Raw genomic sequence first — 23,885 nt, 5'->3', positions numbered from 1 at the left:
CATTAAGGAAATAATAAAAGGTAAAGCAACCCTGACTAATGTTGTGAATGTAAAAGCCATTGATGTTCGATTAGATCTTCTTGAAGCTGATGATGTGCCGAGGTGTCTCTAATATCATGATGACGCTGGATGAAGTCTGTAAGCTCAGTTGTATGATTGCGCGACAATTCGGGGAGATTATCATCAAGTTGATCATATTCAATGTTCAGACACTCACAATCATCACGCTCGTCTTCAATTATCATATTATGTAGAATAACACATGTTTTCATTATATTCGTTAGTTCCTTCACTTTAAACATTCGGGAAGGTCCACGAATGATAGCAAATCGTTGTTGAAGTACCCCGAATGCACGCTCGACATCTTTCCTTGCGGATTCTTGTGCTTTCACGAAATTTTTCTTCTTATTTCCACGTGGTGATGGAATGGTCTTCACAAAAGTTCGCCACTTGGGATAAATACCATCCGCAAGGTAATAGCCCATAGTATAGTCGTTGCCATTGATAGTGTAATTGACTGGAGGAGCACGCCCTTGGGCAAGTTCCGTAAAAATAAAAGATCTCTCTAACACATTAATATCGTTATGTGAACCAGGCATACCAAAAAAGGCATGCCATATCCAGAGATCATATGAAGCAACTGCTTCTAAAATAATAGTTGGTTCACGGATGTGGCCAGAGTACATACTGAAAAAGCAGTGGTTCTACACAACACTACACCTAGAGGGGGGGTGAATAGGTGTAATCTAATTTTTATGGCCTTTTTGAAAATTAATCAAACAAGCAGATAATAAATGAAACAAATAACACAAATAATCAACACATGATTTTGTTCACGGAGTGGAAACTCATTTGAAGAACCTCTTCAAAATCTAAAACCACTCCGGGTGTAAGACACCACCTCAAATCCACTATAGAAACTTTAGTTTGTTACAACCAATTTAGAACACTCACAAAACCTTTGTAGTAGCTAAACTTGGCTTGCAACACCACGAGTGACCCACTCGATCTCTACACGCATGTAGTGTCGGAACTCCGACCTTCCTATAGCTTCCCACGAGAACCTCTCGATCTCTGCATCAACGGCAGCTCCGGACTCTTCCGGCCAACAGCAATGTCCACTTCAATGGACTCAAATAAGAGTTGATTTTGAATGTGTTATGATGGAGTAATATTTTTCCAAGAGAGAATCAACCAAATGGGGGAGAGGTTGCTCTAAGAAGTTCTTGGAGGCCCTTAGGGTTTTTGCTCTGATTCTCCACCCATAGAACAGAAGCTAACATGTTCTATTTATAGTTCCCATCAAATGAGGCGTTCAAAACCCTACATTGTAAGTGATCTGGAACATTGGCTCGAGCGAAGGGTCGAGCGAAGGTCGAGCGCCGAAATCTACCTGAGTTCGCTCGAGCGCCATGTCGAGCGAGTATCGAGCGGTCGACTCTGCCTGAGTTCGCTCGAGCTCAGTGTCGAGCGAGGGTCGAGCGACACACTCTGCCTGGGTTCGCTTGAGCTCAGTGTCGAGCGAGGGTCGAGCGGTTGAATCTGCCTGAGTTCGCTCGAGCCGTATGTCGAGCGAGGGTCGAGCGGTTGAATCTGCCTGAGTTCGCTCGAGCCGTATGTCGAGCGAGGGTCGAGCGGTTGAATCTGCCTGAGTTCGCTCGAGCGCTCTGTCGAGCGAGGGTCGAGCGAAGTCGCTTCTTTTGACCAATAATGAGCACACTTCAAGCCCACTTCAATCCTTCCGCAACAACACTTGTTACAACACTATTTTACACAGGTTTTCACAAGAATATGCCAACACGCTCATTTTTCCCTCAACAATCTCCCCCTTTGGCATTTCTGTGACAAAACCTCTAACCTATACATATGACCTAATCCTAGCACACCCAATTAGATCCATATTCTTGAACATGTTGAAAAATTTCTGCACATGCTTAGCAAACGGTTAAACATACCCATTCACATATGCACAAAAACGTATTTGCAATTCTCAAATCATAATTCATGTCAAGTACAGGTTTTAGAAGAGAAATATTTCATTAAACAACAAATCATAGATTGAGTTCAAGAAACATTAGTCAAACAATCAGCAGCTAACAAGAGATATAAATCAACAGATATAACCAAAAGCTGCTGTTCCCCCAAAACAAAAAAAAATTAGTACAAGTAACACTCCCCCTGAGTTAATACTGTACTACTCCCCCTCAACAAAGTATATCTCTTAGTACAAGTAACACTCCCCCTGAGTTAATACTGTACTACTCCCCCTCAACAAAGTATATCTCCCCCTCAACAATCAATCTCCCCCTTTTTGTCACAAGAGGCCAAGGGTCTCAATCATCACCATCGGTATCCTCATCATCCTCATTGAGCTGACGCAACAATGCCAACTAACAATGCAAGACTCGGTGCATGCCCGATGTCACTCCCCATTTTTCAAAACAATAACAAATGCCTAGGTCAAAAAGTCCCATATGCATACTAATGCCTACTCATGTGAAAGACCAACATGCATGCTAATGCCAACCACATTCATGACACATATGCAATGACAACTCAAGCCATTTACAAGCTAATGCCAATTCTAAACCAAAACACCTTCAAAACATAATGCAATCCTAGTTAAACGATGTCCCAAACCTAGGATAGACATGAAATAGATATGGGAGCAATGCTATGCCAATGCATGATGAAAAACCAAAAACACACTTCATTGAGACATTTTATCGAACACTTGGAGTGCATCCAAGTGAGAAACTCGGGTATAGACCCATGGGAGTTTCAAAAACCTCCTAAATACAACCAATCCCAACAATGGCTATACAATAGCCTCAATAAAACAAGATAAAAGAAAAACAATCGAAGAAAGACTCTCAAACACCCAATCCGAAACCCAAATGCATAACAACACACGGAAAACCCTAAAATAAAAGCATCAAATCACGAAAATACAAGAGAGAAAAGGATTTACCTTGGTTTGATGATGATTTCGGGAGGAAAACACTTGTTTAAACGAAGAAATTTGAGAAAAGGAGGAAGAAAATCGCACGGGAGGGAGAAAGAGGCCACTGTGCTCGAGCGGCTCGAGCGGCGCTGGGTTTTTATACCAGGCGTTCGCTCGAGCGAACTTAAAACCCTCGAGCGGCTGTCGAGCGGTTTTCGCTCGAGCGGGGTCGAGCGAGTGTCGAGCGAGACCTCCAGAAAAACACATTTTGCCCAGTTTTGAGGCACACAACACTCACATGACTTGGACAAATACTGGGAATGTCAATTTTCACACCAAGAGTACATATCAAATGTAGAGAAGCATCATATTCCCATACAACACGCAGTTTAAAACAAAGTATCACAAGTAATATAGACGTGCGTGTTTAAAACGGTTCTTGCTCAATCAAGAAATGTCAACCGTAAGGCGTGAGTGGGGTTGGGCTGAACATGAAACCATAGGTGCTTGGGAAGCTCATTCAAGACACAGAAAGTCAAACCTAATGCTGCTAGGACCTGAATCTTTCTGTTTAAATACTTGTCTCAGTATGTTCAAGAAAACAGAAAACTTATTCTGTTTTTCACCCTCCCTTTTCTTTTCCCTTTTTTTTTTTTTTTTTTTTTTTATTTTTATTTCAACTTCACTTTTTCTTTTCCTTTTGAGATACATATTTTTGCACAAATGAACCATGATGAGGTCATCTAGCCCGTGGTCAATTCTGTATGAAGATAGAGCTTCCTACCACTTTTGATTGCCTCCCCAATAAACTCACAAGTGGTGAAATGTCAATTGACCGAGTTTGGAGTGAAGTGTGTGATGCCAGTCACAGATTACACGAGATACTCATGTTCCAAATCTTTGTAAAATATAGAAATATGATACAAATCTCAAAAGACACATGCACTTAGATTTTAGAATTAACAACCCCACTATCATATAGCCCAATCATGAAGTGCATGTAGGGGCAGCAAACAACGATAAATAAACTAGACAACAACAAACAAGAAAAATAAACAACAACAAAATAAAACAAAAATGCATGTAATGTATGTAATGCATGCCTGTCAGTCTACAGCACCAAAACCATGTGTGGCTCGCGTCTTTCCCTTTTGGATGATCCACCTTGGTATCCATTTCTTTGAGAAAGGCTTTTCAATTTTCTTGGTGTGCCTCTTAAGCTCAAAACAGTTTGGTCGGATGTGACCAATCTTACCACAATGATGACACACGGGGCTTGCTTTGTGAGGTCTTTGTCTCAAGAAGGTTGAGACATTCTTAGAGTCATTCATGTAATTCTTACCCCTTCCAGAAGGATAAGCAGTTCTACTATTAACAAATGCAGGAGCATGCACAAAATGACTCATTAATTTAAAACAGTTTGGTCTAATATGGCCTAGCTTCCCACAATGATGACATATAGGGCTCATGTTGCGAGCTCCTTGTCTTTTGGGAGGAGGAACAGACTTTTGCACTTGCACAGGCTTCTTGCCCTTTTCAGATGGATGAGCCTTCTTTTTCTCAGTCATTTCAGGAACAAACACTGTGGTTCTCACATTTTTACCGAAAGCTTTTGAGCTTGAAGGAGCATCAGGATTCTCTTCAAAATAGCCTAAACCACTTTTATCACTAGATGACTTTCCTAAACCTAGGATTTTGTCAAGCTGGTTTGTCCCAATGGAGAATTTTTGCAACTTAGTATTTAACAAAGTTAGCTCATTTTCATGAGTTGTCACTTTATCTTCCAAAGTCACATTTCTCTTTTGCAACTCATCTGTTAGACCAATGGCTTCTCTCAGTTTGCTCTGAAGCCCTTCATTTTCTCTTTTGCATAAATCTATTTCCTCAATATGTGCTTTATTGAGTTTCCTCAATTTCACACATTCCTTGTACAACTTCTCATAGATTTCCTGCAAGTCATCTTCATCCCCGGATTCATTTTCAGAAACACTCTCAATTTCAACCACAGATTCACTGTTATGACTTTTTCCTGCAACAGAGGAAGTGAAAGCCATGTAGTTGAAATTTTTCTTCCTGGGAGAACTCTCTTGTGAGTCACTTGACTCAGACTCACTATCAGTCAAGGAAGCAGCATTCGCTTTCTCTTTGGCCCTTTTGTAATTTGCACACTCAAGTCGAATGTGACCAAAACCATGACATTCATGGCACTGAATATTGTCATTGACAGCTCTAGTTTCTCTCTTATACCTCCCTTCTCGGTTTTCTGAACTAGAACCTCCATTGATACCCTTGAACCTTCTCTTTTCTTGTCTTGGGTTTTTCTGGGCAAACATCTTCCTGAATTTTTTAGCATAAAATGCTATCTCCTTGTCACTCATGGCAAGTTCGTCAGAAGATTCACCAGACTCTTCTCTAATAGCTTTGAGGGCTATGGACTTGTTTTTCTTATCCATAGGAAGAGTATGTTCATAGGTTTGTAAGGAACCCACCAACTCTTCAACTCTCATGTTGTCCAAGTCTTTGCTTTCTTCTATAGCAGTGACTTTGGGACGAAACCTCTCAGGAAAAGATCTAAGGACTTTTCTCACAATTCTGTCCTCAGGAATTCTATCCCCTAAATTAAAACGAGAATTGACAATATCATTAAGTTTGCTATAGAAGACATCAAAAGTTTCATCATCCTTCATCCTAAGTTCTTCAAAGTTGGTGGTCAGCATTTGAAGTTTAGAATTTTTTACAGCCTTGGTACCTTCATGGGTAACCTCAAGAATGTCCCATGCCTCTTTGCAATTTTCACACATGGAGATTCTTTTGAACTCCTCCTGGGACACGGCCATGAATATCGCATTTAGGCCTTTGCTATTCCAACTACACTCGTTGACTTCATCCCTAGAGTAATTTTCCACACCCTTGGGGGTTTCGACTCCCTCAATGAATACAACCGGTTGTTTCCATCCCTTTGTTATAGAGGTCCACACTCGTTCATCCACAGACTTAAGAAAAGCTCTCATTCGAACCTTCCAATACGCATAGTTACTTCCATCAAAAAATGGTGGAGATGTGAGTGATTGAGACCTATCCATTTAAACCACTACAGCAGGATCACACTCAGGAACTAAATCCTAGCGGAGTGAACCCGCTCTGATACCAATTGAAAAAGCAGTGGTTCTACACAACACTACACCTAGAGGGGGGGTGAATAGGTGTAATCTAATTTTTATGGCCTTTTTGAAAATTAATCAAACAAGCAGATAATAAATGAAACAAATAACACAAATAATCAACACATGATTTTGTTCACGGAGTGGAAACTCATTTGAAGAACCTCTTCAAAATCTAAAACCACTCCGGGTGTAAGACACCACCTCAAATCCACTATAGAAACTTTAGTTTGTTACAACCAATTTAGAACACTCACAAAACCTTTGTAGTAGCTAAACTTGGCTTGCAACACCACGAGTGACCCACTCGATCTCTACACGCATGTAGTGTCGGAACTCCGACCTTCCTATAGCTTCCCACGAGAACCTCTCGATCTCTGCATCAACGGCAGCTCCGGACTCTTCCGGCCAACAGCAATGTCCACTTCAATGGACTCAAATAAGAGTTGATTTTGAATGTGTTATGATGGAGTAATATTTTTCCAAGAGAGAATCAACCAAATGGGGGAGAGGTTGCTCTAAGAAGTTCTTGGAGGCCCTTAGGGTTTTTGCTCTGATTCTCCACCCATAGAACAGAAGCTAACATGTTCTATTTATAGTTCCCATCAAATGAGGCGTTCAAAACCCTACATTGTAAGTGATCTGGAACATTGGCTCGAGCGAAGGGTCGAGCGAAGGTCGAGCGCCGAAATCTACCTGAGTTCGCTCGAGCGCCATATCGAGCGAGTATCGAGCGGTCGACTCTGCCTGAGTTCGCTCGAGCTCAGTGTCGAGCGAGGGTCGAGCGACACACTCTGCCTGGGTTCGCTTGAGCTCAGTGTCGAGCGAGGGTCGAGCGGTTGAATCTGCCTGAGTTCGCTCGAGCCGTATGTCGAGCGAGGGTCGAGCGGTTGAATCTGCCTGAGTTCGCTCGAGCCGTATGTCGAGCGAGGGTCGAGCGGTTGAATCTGCCTGAGTTCGCTCGAGCGCTCTGTCGAGCGAGGGTCGAGCGAAGTCGCTTCTTTTGACCAATAATGAGCACACTTCAAGCCCACTTCAATCCTTCCGCAACAACACTTGTTACAACACTATTTTACACAGGTTTTCACAAGAATATGCCAACACGCTCATTTTTCCCTCAACACATACCTTTCCAAGCTGCGGGACAATTTTTCCACTTCCAATGCATGCAATCAATGCTTCCCAGCATTCCTGGGAATCCTCATTGTTCACCAACTGCAAGCAATCGGGCTATATCATTAGCAGTTGGAGACCTTAGATATTCTTCTGAGAAAACAGTTACTACTGTCTCAGAAAATTTTTTTAGGCTCTCCATTGCGGTGCTTTCACCAATACGTATGTATTCACCCATAAAATCTCCAGTAACCCCATACGCCAGCATTCTAAGTGCTGCGGTGACTTTTTGCATACAAGATAAACCAAGTCGGCCGGCATTATCTCTTCTCTAGACGAAGTACGGGTCGTTACACTCTACTTCATTTAGAATACGAAGAAATAGGGGACGACTCATCCGAAATCTCCTTCGAAATAGATTCGAGGGATACACTGGATTTTCAGCAAAGTAATCACGAAATAGACGCTCGTGTCCCTGAACATGATCACGTCGAATAAACTTACGACGTTGGCTATTGCCACGTCGCCTCGATGACTGACCATCCGCCTCCATGTTTTGAACATCGCTCTCATCTTCAGATGATACGTATGTCAATAATTTGCGAAAGAAAGTACGAGCCATATGATGAAAGGAGTAGGAGATGAAAGGATGCAATAGAAGTTCGGTTTGTATAGAGGAAATGAGGCTTGAGTTTGCATATTTATAGAGGAATTACTGCTATCGTCTGACATAGGAGTAAAAATGTTACCGTTTGAGAGAAGACAAAAAAAGTTACCGTTAGAGAAAAAATAAAAAATATTACCGTTGGAGAAAAAACAAAAAATATTACCGTTTGTAGTTAAGACAGAAAATATTACCGTTGAATAAAAGTTGCTGAAATATTACCGTTGCATCCAATAAAAAAATTTTAGACATCATCAATACGTGACTTTCGGTTGTTCATTAGAGATATTGAGTCCGGATCTAATTAAATTTGTCATCACGTTAGAAAATGCACTAATTAATAAAAATATTTTATTTTATTCCTACAAATTTCAATTTAAAAAAAAAATACTGTATTGGATAGTTTTAATCTCCAATAAATATTTAGTAGAAAGTGATATTTTAAAAAGTTGATAATAAGACAAAACAGTTAGTAGTTAAGATTGTAAATGGAAGAGAGAGAAAAAAGTAATAAAAAAAGAATAGAGAAATATTATTTAAAAGAATAGAGATAGGGATGGGGAATGGGATGTAGGAGGTTTTTAGAAGATAAACAAATTTTAGGGATAAATTTGAGGAAATGAATATTTGAGTTAAATTATAGGGATGGGGAAGTAAAACCGGATGGGGATGCTCTTATCAAATCAGCACTATCGATAAAATGAAACGTTGCGAACGCCAAATTTGGAAGCGTTGGGAAAAACTTCCAAGTATGCCCATTAAATATGGCCACTAATATATTTTAATTTTTTTCTTAATGATTAAAAAAGTGGATGTTTAAAAACTGTTTAAAAAAAAGACAAAAAAAAGGACAAAATCCATTTGTATTGGTGTGTTTATATTTGGATTACATGAGAATTAGATGATATGATAATTTTGTAAATAGTAATAAGATAATTTATAAATAGTAATAAATAGTTTGAGTTAAATATTTATTGGGTTTTAAAAAAGGAGAGGAAAAAAATAAAAAATATTATAAAGTTAAAATATTATTAAAATATTATATTTTTGTTTAGAGATTTGAAAAAATTAAGTTATTTTTTTTATTTTTATTTAGAAAATTGATAAAGTTGTAATAATTAATTTAACTGTGTTTATGTTTAAAAATTATTTAAAAAGTAAATAAGATGAGATGTGATGAGATGGGATGAGATGAAATGAAACATGTTCCCAAACATCCCTTGTGCCCCGTAACTACCCTCCTATCACCCTTTTACTACTCTTTTTATTTTTTTATTTTTTTGTTTATTTAATGATTAAGAAAGTGACTATTAATAAAATTGTGTATTTTTTAAATTTATAATGGAAAGTATTTTTGAAAGGTCCAAAGCTTATGCATTCGTAGATGATCAAGAGTACACTACAAAGGAGGCACTCAAAAGGGATGAATGATCAGGTATTTCTCACGCATCTTCCCCGCTCCCATTCTCTCCTATTTTTCATTTGGATCTTTTTTTCATTTATGGCTTTGAATACGAAGGAATGGGTTGGTGTTGATGTTGCAAAGAGTAAATCAGTAATAATATGAAAACTAAGATCAATATGGTTAGGCTTGAAAATAAGCTCCACCCCACTATTGAAGACGAATAGGAAGAAATATACTAACTAAAAAAATGGAGTTAAAAAGAGTAGTAGTGATAACAAAAAACACTAAAACCTAAAATCTTAATTCATCCAAGTCTTACAAATACACTAAACACAAATTTCAACCAAACGAGAAATCTGTCAATTACAAACACACTAGACACAAATTTCAACCAAACGAGAAATCTGTCAATTTTTTGATCTCAAGCCCTTAAACTGGTGAGATAATGAAGAAAGTTATGAACCTCTCTATTCTTTTGAGCGGCACAAACCTGAAGCCTTCAAGCATGCAATCTCTTGCGTTGCCACCGAAGAGATCGTACGTTTATGTTGCAAAACACCATATTGCACAATGGATTAGTTAAAACCAACCTTCATCTTCCTATTGAAGATGTCTCGGGAATAGGTCGACTTGATCATATTTCTAAGAATGCAGAACTGAGTCCTTAAGAAGTAGATGACTGGAATAATAATGTAAACATACAAATGACATGGAATATTTATTCCATCTAGCATGACTTCAAGAGCATAAAAAAAGGCTATCATCAAGGTTAAAAAAGATAGCATTAGTGCAGAAAAACCTAGAATCATCTTTTTCAGTAAAACTTCAAGAAAATCTTCTTCTGTGTAACGTGTTGTGAGGACTTCCAAAAATTTCAAGACTGAAGTTGATGACAAAAAAAGGGACATTGTATCGAGTACTATAAAGATCCTAAACTTTCTTTCCTTATAGAATATTGGAAAGCCTGTAGTTTGGTTGTAACCACCTGGAATGGTAAAAACAATAGTGAACGTAATGGTAACAACCAGAGCAGCTACCACTATACTTGAGGATGCTATACCCTTCATCCATTTCTCTCCCTTCTCCCTCATGTTCTTGTGGTTCTTTGTAAACAGTTGTCGCGGGGTTAAACCATTTTTGTTAGTACTTTCTTTAATCTTGGGATTGACAATTCTCTCCACAAGCTGCATTTGTTAAAAAAAAAAAAACTAACAAAAATCAACTGCATAGCTAGGGGTAATGTTAGAAAATTTTAACACTTTTATCTAATCATTACATAATGATCATTATTCAGATATAAAAATTAATACAACTTTTGCAAACTTCAAAACAAAATTCATATTAAAAATGATAGTCAAACAATTTTTTAACTTTATAATATTTTTATTCATTTTAAAAAACTCAATAAAATAAATTCACTCGAACCATTTCATTATTATTTTTAAAATTTTAAGATACTCCCAGTTTCCAAACATGCTTAATTCTCAAACATTGCAAACTTTGCTTAAGTGAATTAAAAAAGAGAACAAAAAAGACGAGTAAATTAGGTGCCCAAGGAAAAAAGACGAATAAAAAGCACGTTTTAGGAAAATTAAATGACTATTAACTTCAAATAAAGTAGAAACCTAGCCAAATATACATGCCGTTTTGATATAAAATCTTTACTTTTAAAACTACATACTTTGAAGATTTTAGAGCTCGTATTAAAAAAAAGTTAGTAATTTGATTGGATATATATTATCTTTTTATTTCATAACTTGATGCTATATGTTATATATCAATAGCACAAATAAAGAGTACTAGACGATGTGGCTTAATAACATAAATTGTTTTTTAATAATAATAGATTGAGATAGCTATAGTTGGTTATATATATGGCTTTATGAAAATGGAGTTTATTCTTTGAAATTTTTTAAGTAACAAATATTTTCAAATTATTCTTAATCTACCTAGTCTATGGTAAAATAGCCAGCTCTCTTTAAATTATTTTTGTGTGTACGCGGATATATTATATTTTAAATGTGTAAATTGAAAAGGATAAGAAGACTGGGAATGATTAGAAGACCAATTCTAACAAGGGGAAGAGAGATGTTGTGATGAGGATTAACTATTGTGGATTATCTATGAGAGGTTGTGTAACTCCCCAACCATGGAAGGCTCAAATCACATGACTTATACTCTAAAATGATTAATTAATAATACAATTGAAACTCTATTGAAATCTTATAAATTAAATCAAGAACTTCTTCTTTCTAAACAATGTGGGGTCTCATTCATCACCTACTCTTATCCTTATCATATGGGGTATCACCCTTAAATCCCTGATATCCTTATCAAGTCTGTCTGTAGTAGATGACACAGCTCAAGTCCTATATTTCTGACTGTTGGGATAAGCTCTGGTATTACTTGTAACGTCCTAATAGAAGGCCCGAACTATATGATTTATACTCCAAAATAATTAGTCACTGATACAATTGAAGTTCTATTGAAATTTTATAAAGAGCAAGAATTTCTCATTTTTAAATAATATGAAATCTCATTCACCACTTACCTTTATCTTTATCATATGAAGGATCAAAAGTTAGAAGTTCATGGACATCATGATCATATCTCTACCGTCGAAGATCTACACCCGGAATCTCTGATTTTCTTTTAAATCCTCTAAAAGTTCGTTTCAGATAAAAGGCTATAGCCCAGCTTATAGAGCGTTGGTGCCTAAGGTTATTAATTTTCGGTTCTTTCTTTTTGGAACTACTTTGATTTAAATATTGATCAGGTTTTACCTTTAGCATGCCATATGTTGTATTTTATCTCTAAAAAGTTGTGCAAGGTGACTGATACGAAGAAAGCCGTACATTTGCCTAAGGTGACTGCTTGTTTAGTCTCTTGGGTCATAAGAGAGTGTATAAACGTACTTCTTATTATGGGGTCCATTACAATTATAAAAAGATTTAAAAGACCAATACCTTTTGCACTAGTTGACAAGGAAAAGATGTATTAGGTGCGTAAATAAGAAGCTTATAAGCATAATTTTTCGCTCTTTAATGGATCGTCGCTCCTTTGAAGGAGCGGATCGGCTATGGGTATAACTATAGATATAGGGTACTGTGTTGCATGTATGAGACTATTGTAGAATGTGAATTCCACACGTTTATTATAAGTCTTTCTTTTCACAAGTTAGACGTGAGTTAATATGTTCAGGTATGATGTGTTCTCGAAAAATGGATTGTCACGAGTATTTAATATGGTTTAGTAGTTTCGAGTTTGTTGTGTATCTTGTTTCCTTTTTAGAATAAGAAAAATTTAGTTATCAAAAGTGAGGGAAAAGAAAATATGCTAGAGACACACACATATAGAGAGAGAGAGATATGACCTTAAACCATTGTAATTCTCTTTGCATCTGTAGAGCTGCACCGGAGATTTGATTGAGCATAGTGGAATCTTCTATCATCCCTGCCATATGTAATATGTTGTCATCGTTGCAATCTCCATAAGATGTCAAAGTGTACTTCATATCAAACTCATGATATATATTGCTAAGGATCTCAGATTGGCGATACAGAACAGCAAGCATGAGTATGTTCCTCGAATTTCTATATTTATTTTCCAAAAAGCTTGGATGTGTCCTCGCTACCTTAAGAACAAACTCGGAAATCCCATTCTTGACAGCAAGGGTGATTGCATCACAAACTCCACCAATGTTTTCAAGCTGTCCAGTTTGTATAAATGATGTTGATATCTCCTCACACATGCAGGAAAGAAGTTTCTGGGATTGTTTATGGAGCTTCTTCATTACATACAATTGCACGATTGCTTTCACAATTGCTGAAACAATGTCAATTTAATTAATTGGATGAAACTATAACAAAAAATGAAGAAGAAAAAAGAGTACAAAAATTTTAAACAAAAAATATATATCAAGATTTGATTTTGATGGAGTAGAGACGGTATACCGGCCAACAAAATTGGAGTTAGGTGGAGCGACAGTACTAGTAGCACTGCAACGTGATGAAAAAATTCTTTTCAGTACTTACAGGCATGATTTCAAATAAACGTTATCAAGAAATGATTTTGATGGAGTGGAGACGGTATACCCAAATTTATAGACCATAGTCGCTCTAGAAGTGGAAGAATTGCCTCTGCAAAATGAACAAAATCTTTTCAGTAGTACATATAGACGTCATAAAAGTTCCACCAAAACAAAGCTAGTTGAATATTTCTTCTTCAAATTAATATTGTACAATTCTTAATTTTTTGCAAGGCCCCATGGCTAAAATCAAATCTATTTAATAAGTACTAAGGAGATTTCTTTTGTATTAGTCTTTATTAAAAAAAAAAAGGAAATTAAAGAAAAGAAAAGAAAAGAATTACTTCGTCCACACATAAATCCTATAAAAGTGGTTTTCCATGCTGATATATGCCAATCAGTTTTTTTTCTAACTGAATTTTTGAGTTAACTTTTTGTTGAGCAAAAACTGATATTTTCATTGAAGTCAGAGTATTGTCTATTTTAAGAAAGAATTCTAAACAAAAATTATTATATATCTAAGATACGATTTTGATGGAGTGGAGAGGGTATACCTAACAAGTCGCTGACATGAATTGATAAAGATAGATCGCGCCGTAACACTGGCGCTACAAAGTGAACAAAATCTTTTCAGTACTTTATAGACATGATCATATAAGTTCCATCAAATAATCATGTACAACATCTTACAAAAATATCAAATAAAAATTATCAAGATATGATTTTGATGAAGTGGAGACGGTATACCGGCCCACAAGTAGAGGACAACTGAAATTAGGCAGCGCAACAGTACTGCTGGCACTGCAACGTGATCAAAAAGATCTTTTCAGTACTTATGACATCATCATGTAGTTCCACCAAAACAAAGCTAGTAGATAACCTCCTGTTGAAACTAATCATGCACAATATCTTACAAAAATCTTAAATAAAAATTATCAAGATATGATTTTGATGGAGCGGGGAGACGGTATACCGGCCCACAAGCAGAGAACAACTGAAATTAGGCGGCGCAACAGTACTGCTGTCACTGCAAAGTAATCAGCAAAATCTTTTCAGTAACTATAGACATCATAAATCCAATAAAAGTGGGTTTTCCACGCTGATATATGCCAATCAGTTTTCTTCTAACGGAATTTTTGAGTTAACTTTTTGTTGCGCAAAAACTGATATTTTCATTGTCAGTCGAGTCATAGAGTATTGTCTACTTTGAGCAGGGTTCTTTACGTGCACATGAATGCCTCCTAAGATTTGGTGTACTACAATGAGTCTACGACAGTGCAAATAATTAAGGCAGTCGTCTCAATTGTAAATAGCAATATTTCAAAGCAGATATAATCTAGATGCAATTAGCATCGATCTTGTATTAAGCAGATCAGATCTTTTGGCAGTTACGAGGGAGATCAGATCTACGTATATCGTGAATACTGAAGTTTCCAAATTAGAATAAATGATATTTCTCAAATGTTACAAGCCAAGAATGAGGGAATAGTTATAATTAGTTAAGGAGATGGTACCTGATTTGATCCTTGTAATTACTTTATTGCGTTGGCGGCCATTTTCAACGTTGGGAATGTGCAAACGAGTTTCAAAGGTGGCTGGAGCCGATTGATTACCTTTCAGCAAAAGAGCCCAACAAATATCGGAAAGATCAAGTACTGTCAATCCAGGTCTTGCAGGAACAATTTTCTTTTAAATTAGCAACAAGAAAATAAAAATGCCAAAAGTGAGGGAAAAGGTTTCAAATAAATATTGAATAAAATATTATTAAAATATTATTTTTTAAATATTTTTATCATTTTTAAATTTTAAAAAATTAAATTATTTATTATATTTTATGTAAAAATTTAAAAAAATTATAATAATTAAATAAAATAAAATAAAATAAAACAATTCCCTTATCTAGAACCTAAGATTCAGAACCACGTCCTAAAAGGGAAACCCACTACATATATTGACAAGTTGCAGCTAACTAATAGCCATGACTCAAACACTAAATTGGACTGAATGGCTTACAATAATTAAAGAACAAAAAGATAATGGCCAAGGCCCGACCCACAATTATGTAAGTAATTACTAATAAGGCTACAGGACGTTACAACCCATACCGAGCCCATCATGACTTCGAAGTCACAAAAAAAAATAAAAAATAAAAATTAGTATTTATGTGTACGTACTGGATCGAATTTTCAGAATAATATTCCCCCTTAACAATCTGACGAAACAGCACGTTAACGCCTCAAAACTGAACCGAATATAACAAGCTAGGCTGTAGAATATACTGTATAGATAATGGAAAGTAGGGCAGAAAGATATACCTGATTCCATTTGTATAACTTGATTGTGTTGGCGGCCACTTTCAACGTTGGGAGTGTTCAAACGAGTTTCAATGGTGGTGGCAAGAGCTGATGGATGAATGCATATACCTCTCAGCAAAAAAGGCCAGCAAATCTTAAGTCCGTGACAAATATCGGATAGAAGTACTACTGTCAATCCAGGTCTTGGATGAACAATTTTGACCATTTAAAAATACAACAAAAAATATAATATCATGTATATAGATTATATATATATATATAGATATCTCTCTCTAATTGGCTCTATCCGGACATATTGAAAGCTTCAAACGAAATATATATAGCATTGAAAAATTATATTTGTGAGGAGATATTAGAATCAACTCTTACCATTTAAATAATGTAGATGATGTATTCTATACAACAACTTGAAAGTAGAATAACTCTGTAATATTTCACGATTGATTGGTACATTTTTCTTGATTCTCCATCAACTATTAACATAGTAATTGAAAGTAGTGGCAAACTCTAGTAATGAGAGAGATAGAGAGTAGCACTAACGGTTATAGATCCATTGTTTCCAGAAGACGAGTCGATTTCCACTCGGAAATGCGTTCCGCATAGAAGCCAATGCTAAGAGGGGGGACTCGCCGCGGTCGTCAAAAGCATGTGTCAAACTTGGGAAATGCCGGATTAAATGCAAAGCAAGATCTGTTGTGTTGTGCGAAGCGTACATGCAGCAAAAGAATCATGAACAAAATAGGAATTTAATGAATTATAATGACAAGATTTCAAATGATCGATCGGAAATGACGGACAATAATATATATTGGGTATTACTAAAACAAAGAGTACGTTGTTACCCAAATTTCTGGAATATATGGCATGGTTGAGAAGCATAGCTCCTTTGCGGCCTTTTTCTACAAGCAGATCATCATGATTCAACAAAGTGAGAGGATACAAGTAGAGCGCCAGTTCGGATCTTTCATACACAAGAGCCGTTATTAGAGCTGTGTAACCATCACCATCTTCAATTCCCAAGTCTTCTGTCGACATTCGACTCACCAACTCCCTGACTATATGGGCATGTCCAGTAGTAACAGCAATGTGAAAAGCCGTTTGGCCTTTATTTGTGATTGCCTTGCTTACTGCCTCCGGTTGATAATCAAGGAAGTCCTTTGCAGCAGTCAAATTACAACGATGCACAGCCCTGTACAAGTCCGAATACTGAAGATAGCTCTTGTCAATGTTGCCGGTATCTGCAATTTTTTTCTTGTTTTCATGAGATTGTCTTTTTCCGTAAATGCAATTAACTGTGGTCTTTTTCCGATCGCCATTTAGAAAAGGTTGGATTAATCTCAAAAGTAATTAATCCGGCCGCCACCATGAGCGGCGCCAGCTGGAGTTGCCGAAAAATACTCCAATTTTGGGGATTCGGCCGAATTTGCCACACTCGGCACCGTATCTAGTAAATTTGGTGCCGCCGTAGGTGGTGGCAGACTGGCAGTCCATCCCATAATATATCTTTTAAAGATTTCATTAACAATTAATGACTTAATTAAGTTAAAATTATGTCAGTTAAGTTAATTGGGAAAACTATATATATATATATATGAATATGTAAAATTAATTAAATAGAAATCTCATATTTGTAATCCTATCATTTTTTAATAATTTGGTTTTTAAAATTTAAAAATCGATTTATGTTTTAAAAATTCTAAAACCACTTAAGTTATTTTTTTTTTCAGCTTTTAAATTTTATTTTTCTTAAGGGCCTATTTGAGATTGCAGTAAGAGTTGTAAAAAGTGTTAAAATAGTTTTAAAAGTTTTTTGATAAAAAAGTAGATTGTTTCGGTATTACAAATTAAAGTACTTTTAATCTCAAATAAGTTAAAATGTACGTTTGCCACAAACGTGATTTTCCGAATAATTCATAACATAATTCAAATTTTAAAAAGACTCTTAATTGATAAAAATATCCATACAACTTTCAAACTTTTAAAAATAGATCATAATCTTTAAAAAATTAAATAATCATCATTTCTACCTTAGAAAATACTTTTTTAATTTGTTTCGAAACAAACATCACATGTTTAAAACATCTAACATGTTTAAAAGTGTTCTAAACATATGTTTATCAAACAGTAAATAAATTTTTAATGGTACAACTTATTTATTAAATTATAAACTATATTTCTTATCGGGAACATTGTTTGGATTGTAAAACCTTTTCAACACATCTCATCTTATCATTACACATTTCTCAAATTTTCATACAAAATATAATAAATAATTTAACTATTTCAAATCTCAATTTAATTTTTTTAAATCTCAAAATAATAATAATAATATTTTATTTAACTCATATAAAATTATCTCATCTCATCTTTTGAATCAAACCGGCATCTTTTAAATCAACTTATATTGTTTAATGTTCATGGACTCCTTGGGGATAATTAACTAGGTACGACAGTACTTTCAAGCCTATTGAGTTTATTTTGGATAGGGTTACCAAGAATTGTAATTTTTCATGCATAGTTGAAGTAATTTTTGAGCGTACGTGGCAATGTTGAGCAAGAGAGAGAGACTCACCAAGCACGATCATATACTTATTTTCCAAAGTTTGCCAAGCAGTCTTGGCTGAACGAAAGCTCCTAATCTCGGCAAATGCGTCTAGACCGCATGAAATCTGGATCACATGTAATGCCATGTAATTCCTCCTCCTCCAAACGTTAATAGCAGCAGCAACATCATCATCGTCGACACCATTATCATCGACATCATCATTTTCATAATCAGGTACATTTTCGTCTTCGTCAATGATGACCTTCCAAAGATCTTGACCCTTCAAGTAGGTTTGCACCCGAATCGTCCATTCCGGATAATTATGTTTGTCAAGCAATTCAAGAAAAGGAATAGCCGCAGAAAATGCAGTTCTCTTTGTTTCCATCTTAAGTACCAATGATCTATCAGCATATATATAATCTATTTAGTGAGTAGAAATATTAGATCGAAGAGAAAGATGAAGTTTTCAAGAGATCAGAGGCAAATTTCATATATAGTAATCTTCAACTTTCATTACAGTCATAATTTTATTAATTATAACTTGAAAGTGAAATCTAATACTAATAAAATTGACTTGATGAGAAATAGCATGATTTTCTTAACTTCAATCATTGATCAAATTAAAGGATAAAGAGATCATGAAGCAATTACTTGTGAGGCAGCTATCTAGCTGGAAGACGGAATATTTTCCAAAACTGTCGCTGGTATCTTTAAGTTTCACTTGGCTGTTGTAGTCACTGATAGTACTCCATGAAGAAATGATGGCTGCACAGCTAACCATGTATATATAGGCTTCAGTAATGACAAATACAATTTTAAAATATATAAATTCTACGTATTTTTTTTTTTAAAAGTGATCATTGTAAGCACTGATAGTTCTTTCAAAAAAAAAAAAAAACGATAGCCGCACAGCTAACGTGTGGTTACCATATCCATATTGATATTGACTTACGTCGATGAACATGTGATGTTTATAATATTTGTTTCATTTTATGATTTTCATTTATAATATGTTTTTGTATATATGCATAAGATCGAGTATGCAGTAAATAAATATTTTTAAATTAAATATTACAATTTTTTTTAATATTTCAAACAAAAAATAAAAAATAAACTTTTTCAAAATTTTAAATAAAAATAATATTATAAAATTATATTCTAATAATATTTTAGCATCATAATACTTTTTATTCAACTTTTACTCTCATTTTTCAAAACTTAAAAAATATTCAATTCAAACTATGTAACTACTATTCACAAACTATTTTATTATTATTCATAAAATTCTCATATCATATTACTTTCCAAACATGTAGGCAGGTAGCGGAGGAAATTAGTAAGTAATTACTTATCTAGTTTCCGGAACAGATTATATATATTCTATTTTCAGTGATGTGTTGAAGTTTATTTTTGATCATGATATATAGTATAATTAATCAAAATGATAATTTTTTTTTTCACCAAAGCTTTAATTTTGACGCATGAAATGATATACGAGGTTTTTTTATTTTATTTTATTTATTTATTTATTTAGATGCAACGTACTCTGGATTTTTCAGTCCTTTGTTCGAAATCCCAGATCTCACAAGCTCCATATATAGTGCACGTCAAAATCAGGAAAAACTCAAATTGTTCTCATAATCATGCATTGATTCATGATTGAAAATTCTGATCTCTAAAAGATCAGAAAACCTTTCATTTGAATTTATGTTAAATGCTGCGAATCAAATCACTTTAATTTGATATTATTTCCACCTCTTTTCTCTATTTCAATTTATAATCATTTTTATTGTGATATTAGAGCTCTTAACTGACGTCAGGTTTGATTATATTGACTATTTCTCTCAATTACCTTTTCATATCACAAAGTTTTCATTATCATTCAACCATGTTTCATCTCAATCTAAGCATTTGGAATGTCCTTATAAGAAGTGAGCTTTTTTTGAATTTTGATTTATTGTGAACATTATTTGACGCAAAGCTTCAATTAAGTCTTGCTATTGTAGTCAGTCACCGGTAGGTTATATGGTAGATGAACCCTATCCTGAAGAAATGATGCAGGCCGCACAGCTAACGTGTGGTTACCCATACCATCGAGTACCTTATCTATATTGACTTACTTCAATGAATATGTGAATCACATGATGTCTATATTATTGAGATGAGGTGCCGCGTGAATCTCATCTTAAAATTTTATTTTATTCCATTTTATTCTATCCTCTTTTTAAATATAATTCAAATATAAATATTTTAAAATTAAATATTATAATTTTCTAAACTTTTAATAAAAAATAAAAAATAATTTAACTTTTTTTTATTTACAAATAAAAATAATATTATAAAATTATATTTTAACAATATTTTAATCTTATAATATTTTTTATTTAACTTTTTCTCTCTCATTTCATAAAATTTAAAAAAGTATTCAATTCAAACTATCTCACTACTATTAACAAACTATCTTATTATTATTCACAAAATTCTCGTACAATCTTACTTTCCAAATGAGCCCTTAAAAGTAGCAATTTTGGAAAACATGCATGTCGGTGGCAGCAGAAATTAATATGTAATTACTTGTCTATTTTTTGGACCAAATTATATATATATATATATATTCCATTTTCAGTCATGTGTTGAAATTCATTTTTCAATTAAACTGATAATGATATATAGTATAATTAATCAAAATGATATTTTTCAATTAAACCGATCATGATATATAGTATAATTATATACGAGTATTTTTATATTTTTCTTTATCAGATGCAACGTACTCTTGATTTTTCAGTCCTTGCATTGTTATATGTTGGAAATCGCAGATCTCACCAGCTCCATATATAGTGTACGAAAAAATAGGAAAAACTCGATTTTTTTTTTAAAAAAAAAAAAATGAAACTTCAACTTTCATTCACTTAACAAGTGTTTACAAATTCCATGTTGTCTGAATAGACAACTCTTTCTACTACATCATCTGGAATTGAAATTGCTTCTTTAGCAAGATTACGGGCATAAACATTGCCACATCTTTTGATATGTGAGACCCTCCAACTAGTTAAGGATACAAGCCTAGTTTTTATATTACTAATGATCATTCCCACTCTATCCCATCTATCTATTTGTTTTTCTATTCCTTTTACAATGGTTAGAGAATCCCCCTCTATTATAACTGATCTGTATTCCATCTCATTGGCTATTTCTGCTGCATATAATCCACCTATACCTTCAGCTAGTAGAGGATCCATTAGACATGGTTTTGAAAGTTTTTTGGTAGCCAAGACTCTGCCTGCATGATCTCTAGCCACTAGCCCAATTCCTGCTCTTCCTCTTCCTTCATTCAGACTTGCATCCCAGTTAATTTTGGTTACCCCTATTGGTGGAGGTTGCCATCTGTTGTTTATCTCTGCATTCCTTCTAGTTTGTGTCATTTGTTTTTGCTGTGCAACTTTATATTCTTCTAATGTCTTCCTTGTTGTCTTGACTAATGTATTAGGATGAGTAAATGCATTTTCAAATACAAATTAATTCCTTCTATGCCATATGTTCCTTGCTACTATTGCAAAAAGTGCCATTGTATCTTGATCATAATTTGACATTAGTGCCTCAACTAACTCACTGAAATTTACATACCTGATTGAACATTTTTGTAGGCCAGATAAAGCATGACTCCACACATCCATTGCTGAAGAACAATTCCATAGAGTATGTGTCACATTTTCTTCCTCTATTTTGCATATTGGACATTTAGGAGATTCAACAATTTTCTTCTTGGCCAGGTTCATTCTTGTGGGTAATGATTCAAGGCAGGCTCTCCACATGAAGTTCTTTGCTGCATTTGGTATTTTTAATTTCCAACAGTTTGTCCAATCTGCATTCTTAGTATTAAAAGTTGATGGTTGACCTTCACTTGTATTTTCCAGCTCCATTTGAAGATGATATACATTTTTCACATTGAAATTTTCATTCTTTGTTCCTAGCCAAGTTAATTTGTCTTCTGCACCACAGGAGCTAATTGGGATTTTAAGGATTGTTTCAGCCTCATTTGCTTCAAATATTTCCTTTATCAATACCTTATTCCATTGTTTTCCTAATTGGTTCATAAGATTTGCTACCTTAGCTTCCCTCAACAACACCTGGTTTGTAGATTGGACCTTGTATAATGATGGAGTAGGAAGCCATCTATGTTGCCAAATGTATGTGCTCTGTCCATTGCCAATCCTCCAAACCGATCCCTTCTCAATTATTGCCAAATTGATCTCAGACCAATGATTGAAAAATTTGATCTCTAAAAGATCAGAAAAGTAACCTTTCCTTAGAATTTATGTTAAGTGCTGTGCGTAAATCAAAGTAATTGAATATTATCTCCACCTGTCTTCTCTATTTCAATTTATATTCATTTTTATCATAGTATCAGAACTCTTAACTAGCTTTAGGTTTAATTATGTTGACTATTTCTCTCCATTACCTTTTCACATCACGAAGTTTTCATTACCATTCAAACATGTTTTATCTCAAATCCATGCAATTGGAGTATCTTTATAAGAAGTGAGCTTTTTTTTTTTTGGTTTTGTTTTATTGTAAACATTATTTGACGCAAAGCTTGAATCAGTTTATAAGACTGATACAGCCAATTCAATCAATTCACTACAAGAAATTTGACCTTTTGCAGCGATTTTTTATAGTGTTGCAAATAAATTCGTTGCAATAGATAACTTTTTGCAACGAAATATAAGTCCTTGCAAGCGTTTGTTGTAATAGGTGAATTTAATGCAGGCGGTCACTTAACTTATCTTTTTGCAGCATTTTTTTTTTAATAGAGGCGAAAGTATGCGTTGCAATAGGAAAAAATTTATTACAACGGGCTACCGTCGTTGCTAATGGATCGAGGCGCCAACTTACACAAAAATGAAAAGATTTCCTCCCCGAAATCAAACCCACTCTGTTACCGCGTAGCTCCTTCTCCACTTCGACTTGCTTGCCCATTTCTCGTACCATTGCAGTGTCTCCCCACCCCTAGACGGCGAGACCTGACCTTCACCACCCAAGCTTCTATTCCTCCACTTCGTTAGCCTTTCCAGCGGAAGCTAGGGTCGTCTTCTCCTCCCCATACAAATGGGTGCCATGCGATTGGGGATTTGGTAAATTTGGATTTTTTTCAACGATTTTGACCAAATCGAAGGTGGAGATTGTCGACCGAGCCTTCTCTGCCATTTCCTTCTAGTAAATCAAAACTTCCCCATCTTCCTTCTCACCTTTCTGTCACTTTCTCGGGAAGTTAAGCCTATGCAAACTCTCTCAGGTATGGGTTCATGTTCAGTCGACGGTCTACCCGGAAGGAGCTCGGAGACTTGATTGAAAGTCTCTGCCGCGAAACACTGATTCTGCTGCTGATGGCTTGCAAAATTTCATATTGCAGATTTTACAAGTTCGCTCGAGCGGAGGCTTTTGGCCGCTCGAGCGAATTCAGGCAGATTCAAACGCTCGACTGCCGCTCGACAGGGAGCTCGAGCGGGTTGCTGAAAAACGAAGATCGCTCGAGCGGAGACATTTATCGCTCGAGCGAAATCAGGCAGAGTCGAACGCTCGATGTGCGCTCGATAGGACGCTCGAGCGAAATCAGGCAGAGTCGAACGCTCGACGCGCGCTCGACACCCCGCTCGAGCGAACATCGTATTTTGACAGATTTTAGGTTTTCCGCCGTGGGACCATATAAA

The 23,885-nt window shown here is 35.4% G+C and overlaps 1 protein-coding gene and 1 pseudogene across 3 annotated transcripts; both read right to left on the bottom strand.

The window, feature by feature from the left end:
* Positions 1 to 35: 35 nt before the first annotated feature.
* On the bottom strand, positions 36 to 7,906 carry LOC122294717 (annotated as a pseudogene).
* Positions 7,907 to 10,344: 2,438 nt separating this feature from the next.
* LOC122294094 lies at positions 10,345 to 18,962 on the bottom strand. Of its 3 annotated transcripts, none has more exons than XR_006237489.1 (14): positions 18,826 to 18,962; positions 18,202 to 18,575; positions 16,472 to 16,867; positions 16,170 to 16,319; positions 15,630 to 15,797; positions 14,829 to 14,927; positions 14,288 to 14,341; positions 14,062 to 14,115; positions 13,869 to 13,922; positions 13,382 to 13,426; positions 13,241 to 13,285; positions 12,922 to 13,112; positions 12,661 to 12,740; positions 10,345 to 11,703 (listed from the first exon to the last, which is right to left on the bottom strand). XR_006237489.1 is itself a non-coding variant. In XM_043102555.1 (13 exons), exons 2-13 carry the CDS (start codon positions 18,557 to 18,559, stop codon positions 12,735 to 12,737), a joined length of 1,620 nt encoding a protein of 539 aa, XP_042958489.1. In that variant the 5' UTR covers positions 18,560 to 18,575; positions 18,826 to 18,962; the 3' UTR covers positions 10,345 to 12,734. The 3 variants fall into 3 exon arrangements, 1 of the variants encoding a protein (XP_042958489.1); XR_006237488.1 differs by having other exon boundaries at positions 10,345 to 10,471; XM_043102555.1 differs by having other exon boundaries at positions 10,345 to 12,740.
* Between the last annotated feature and the right edge of the window lie 4,923 nt (positions 18,963 to 23,885).

The sequence above is a fragment of the Carya illinoinensis genome, chromosome 14 (genome assembly GCF_018687715.1).
Source record: "Carya illinoinensis cultivar Pawnee chromosome 14, C.illinoinensisPawnee_v1, whole genome shotgun sequence".
NCBI lineage: Eukaryota > Viridiplantae > Streptophyta > Magnoliopsida > Fagales > Juglandaceae > Carya > Carya illinoinensis.
This window is presented reverse-complemented; position numbering and strand designations above follow the sequence as displayed.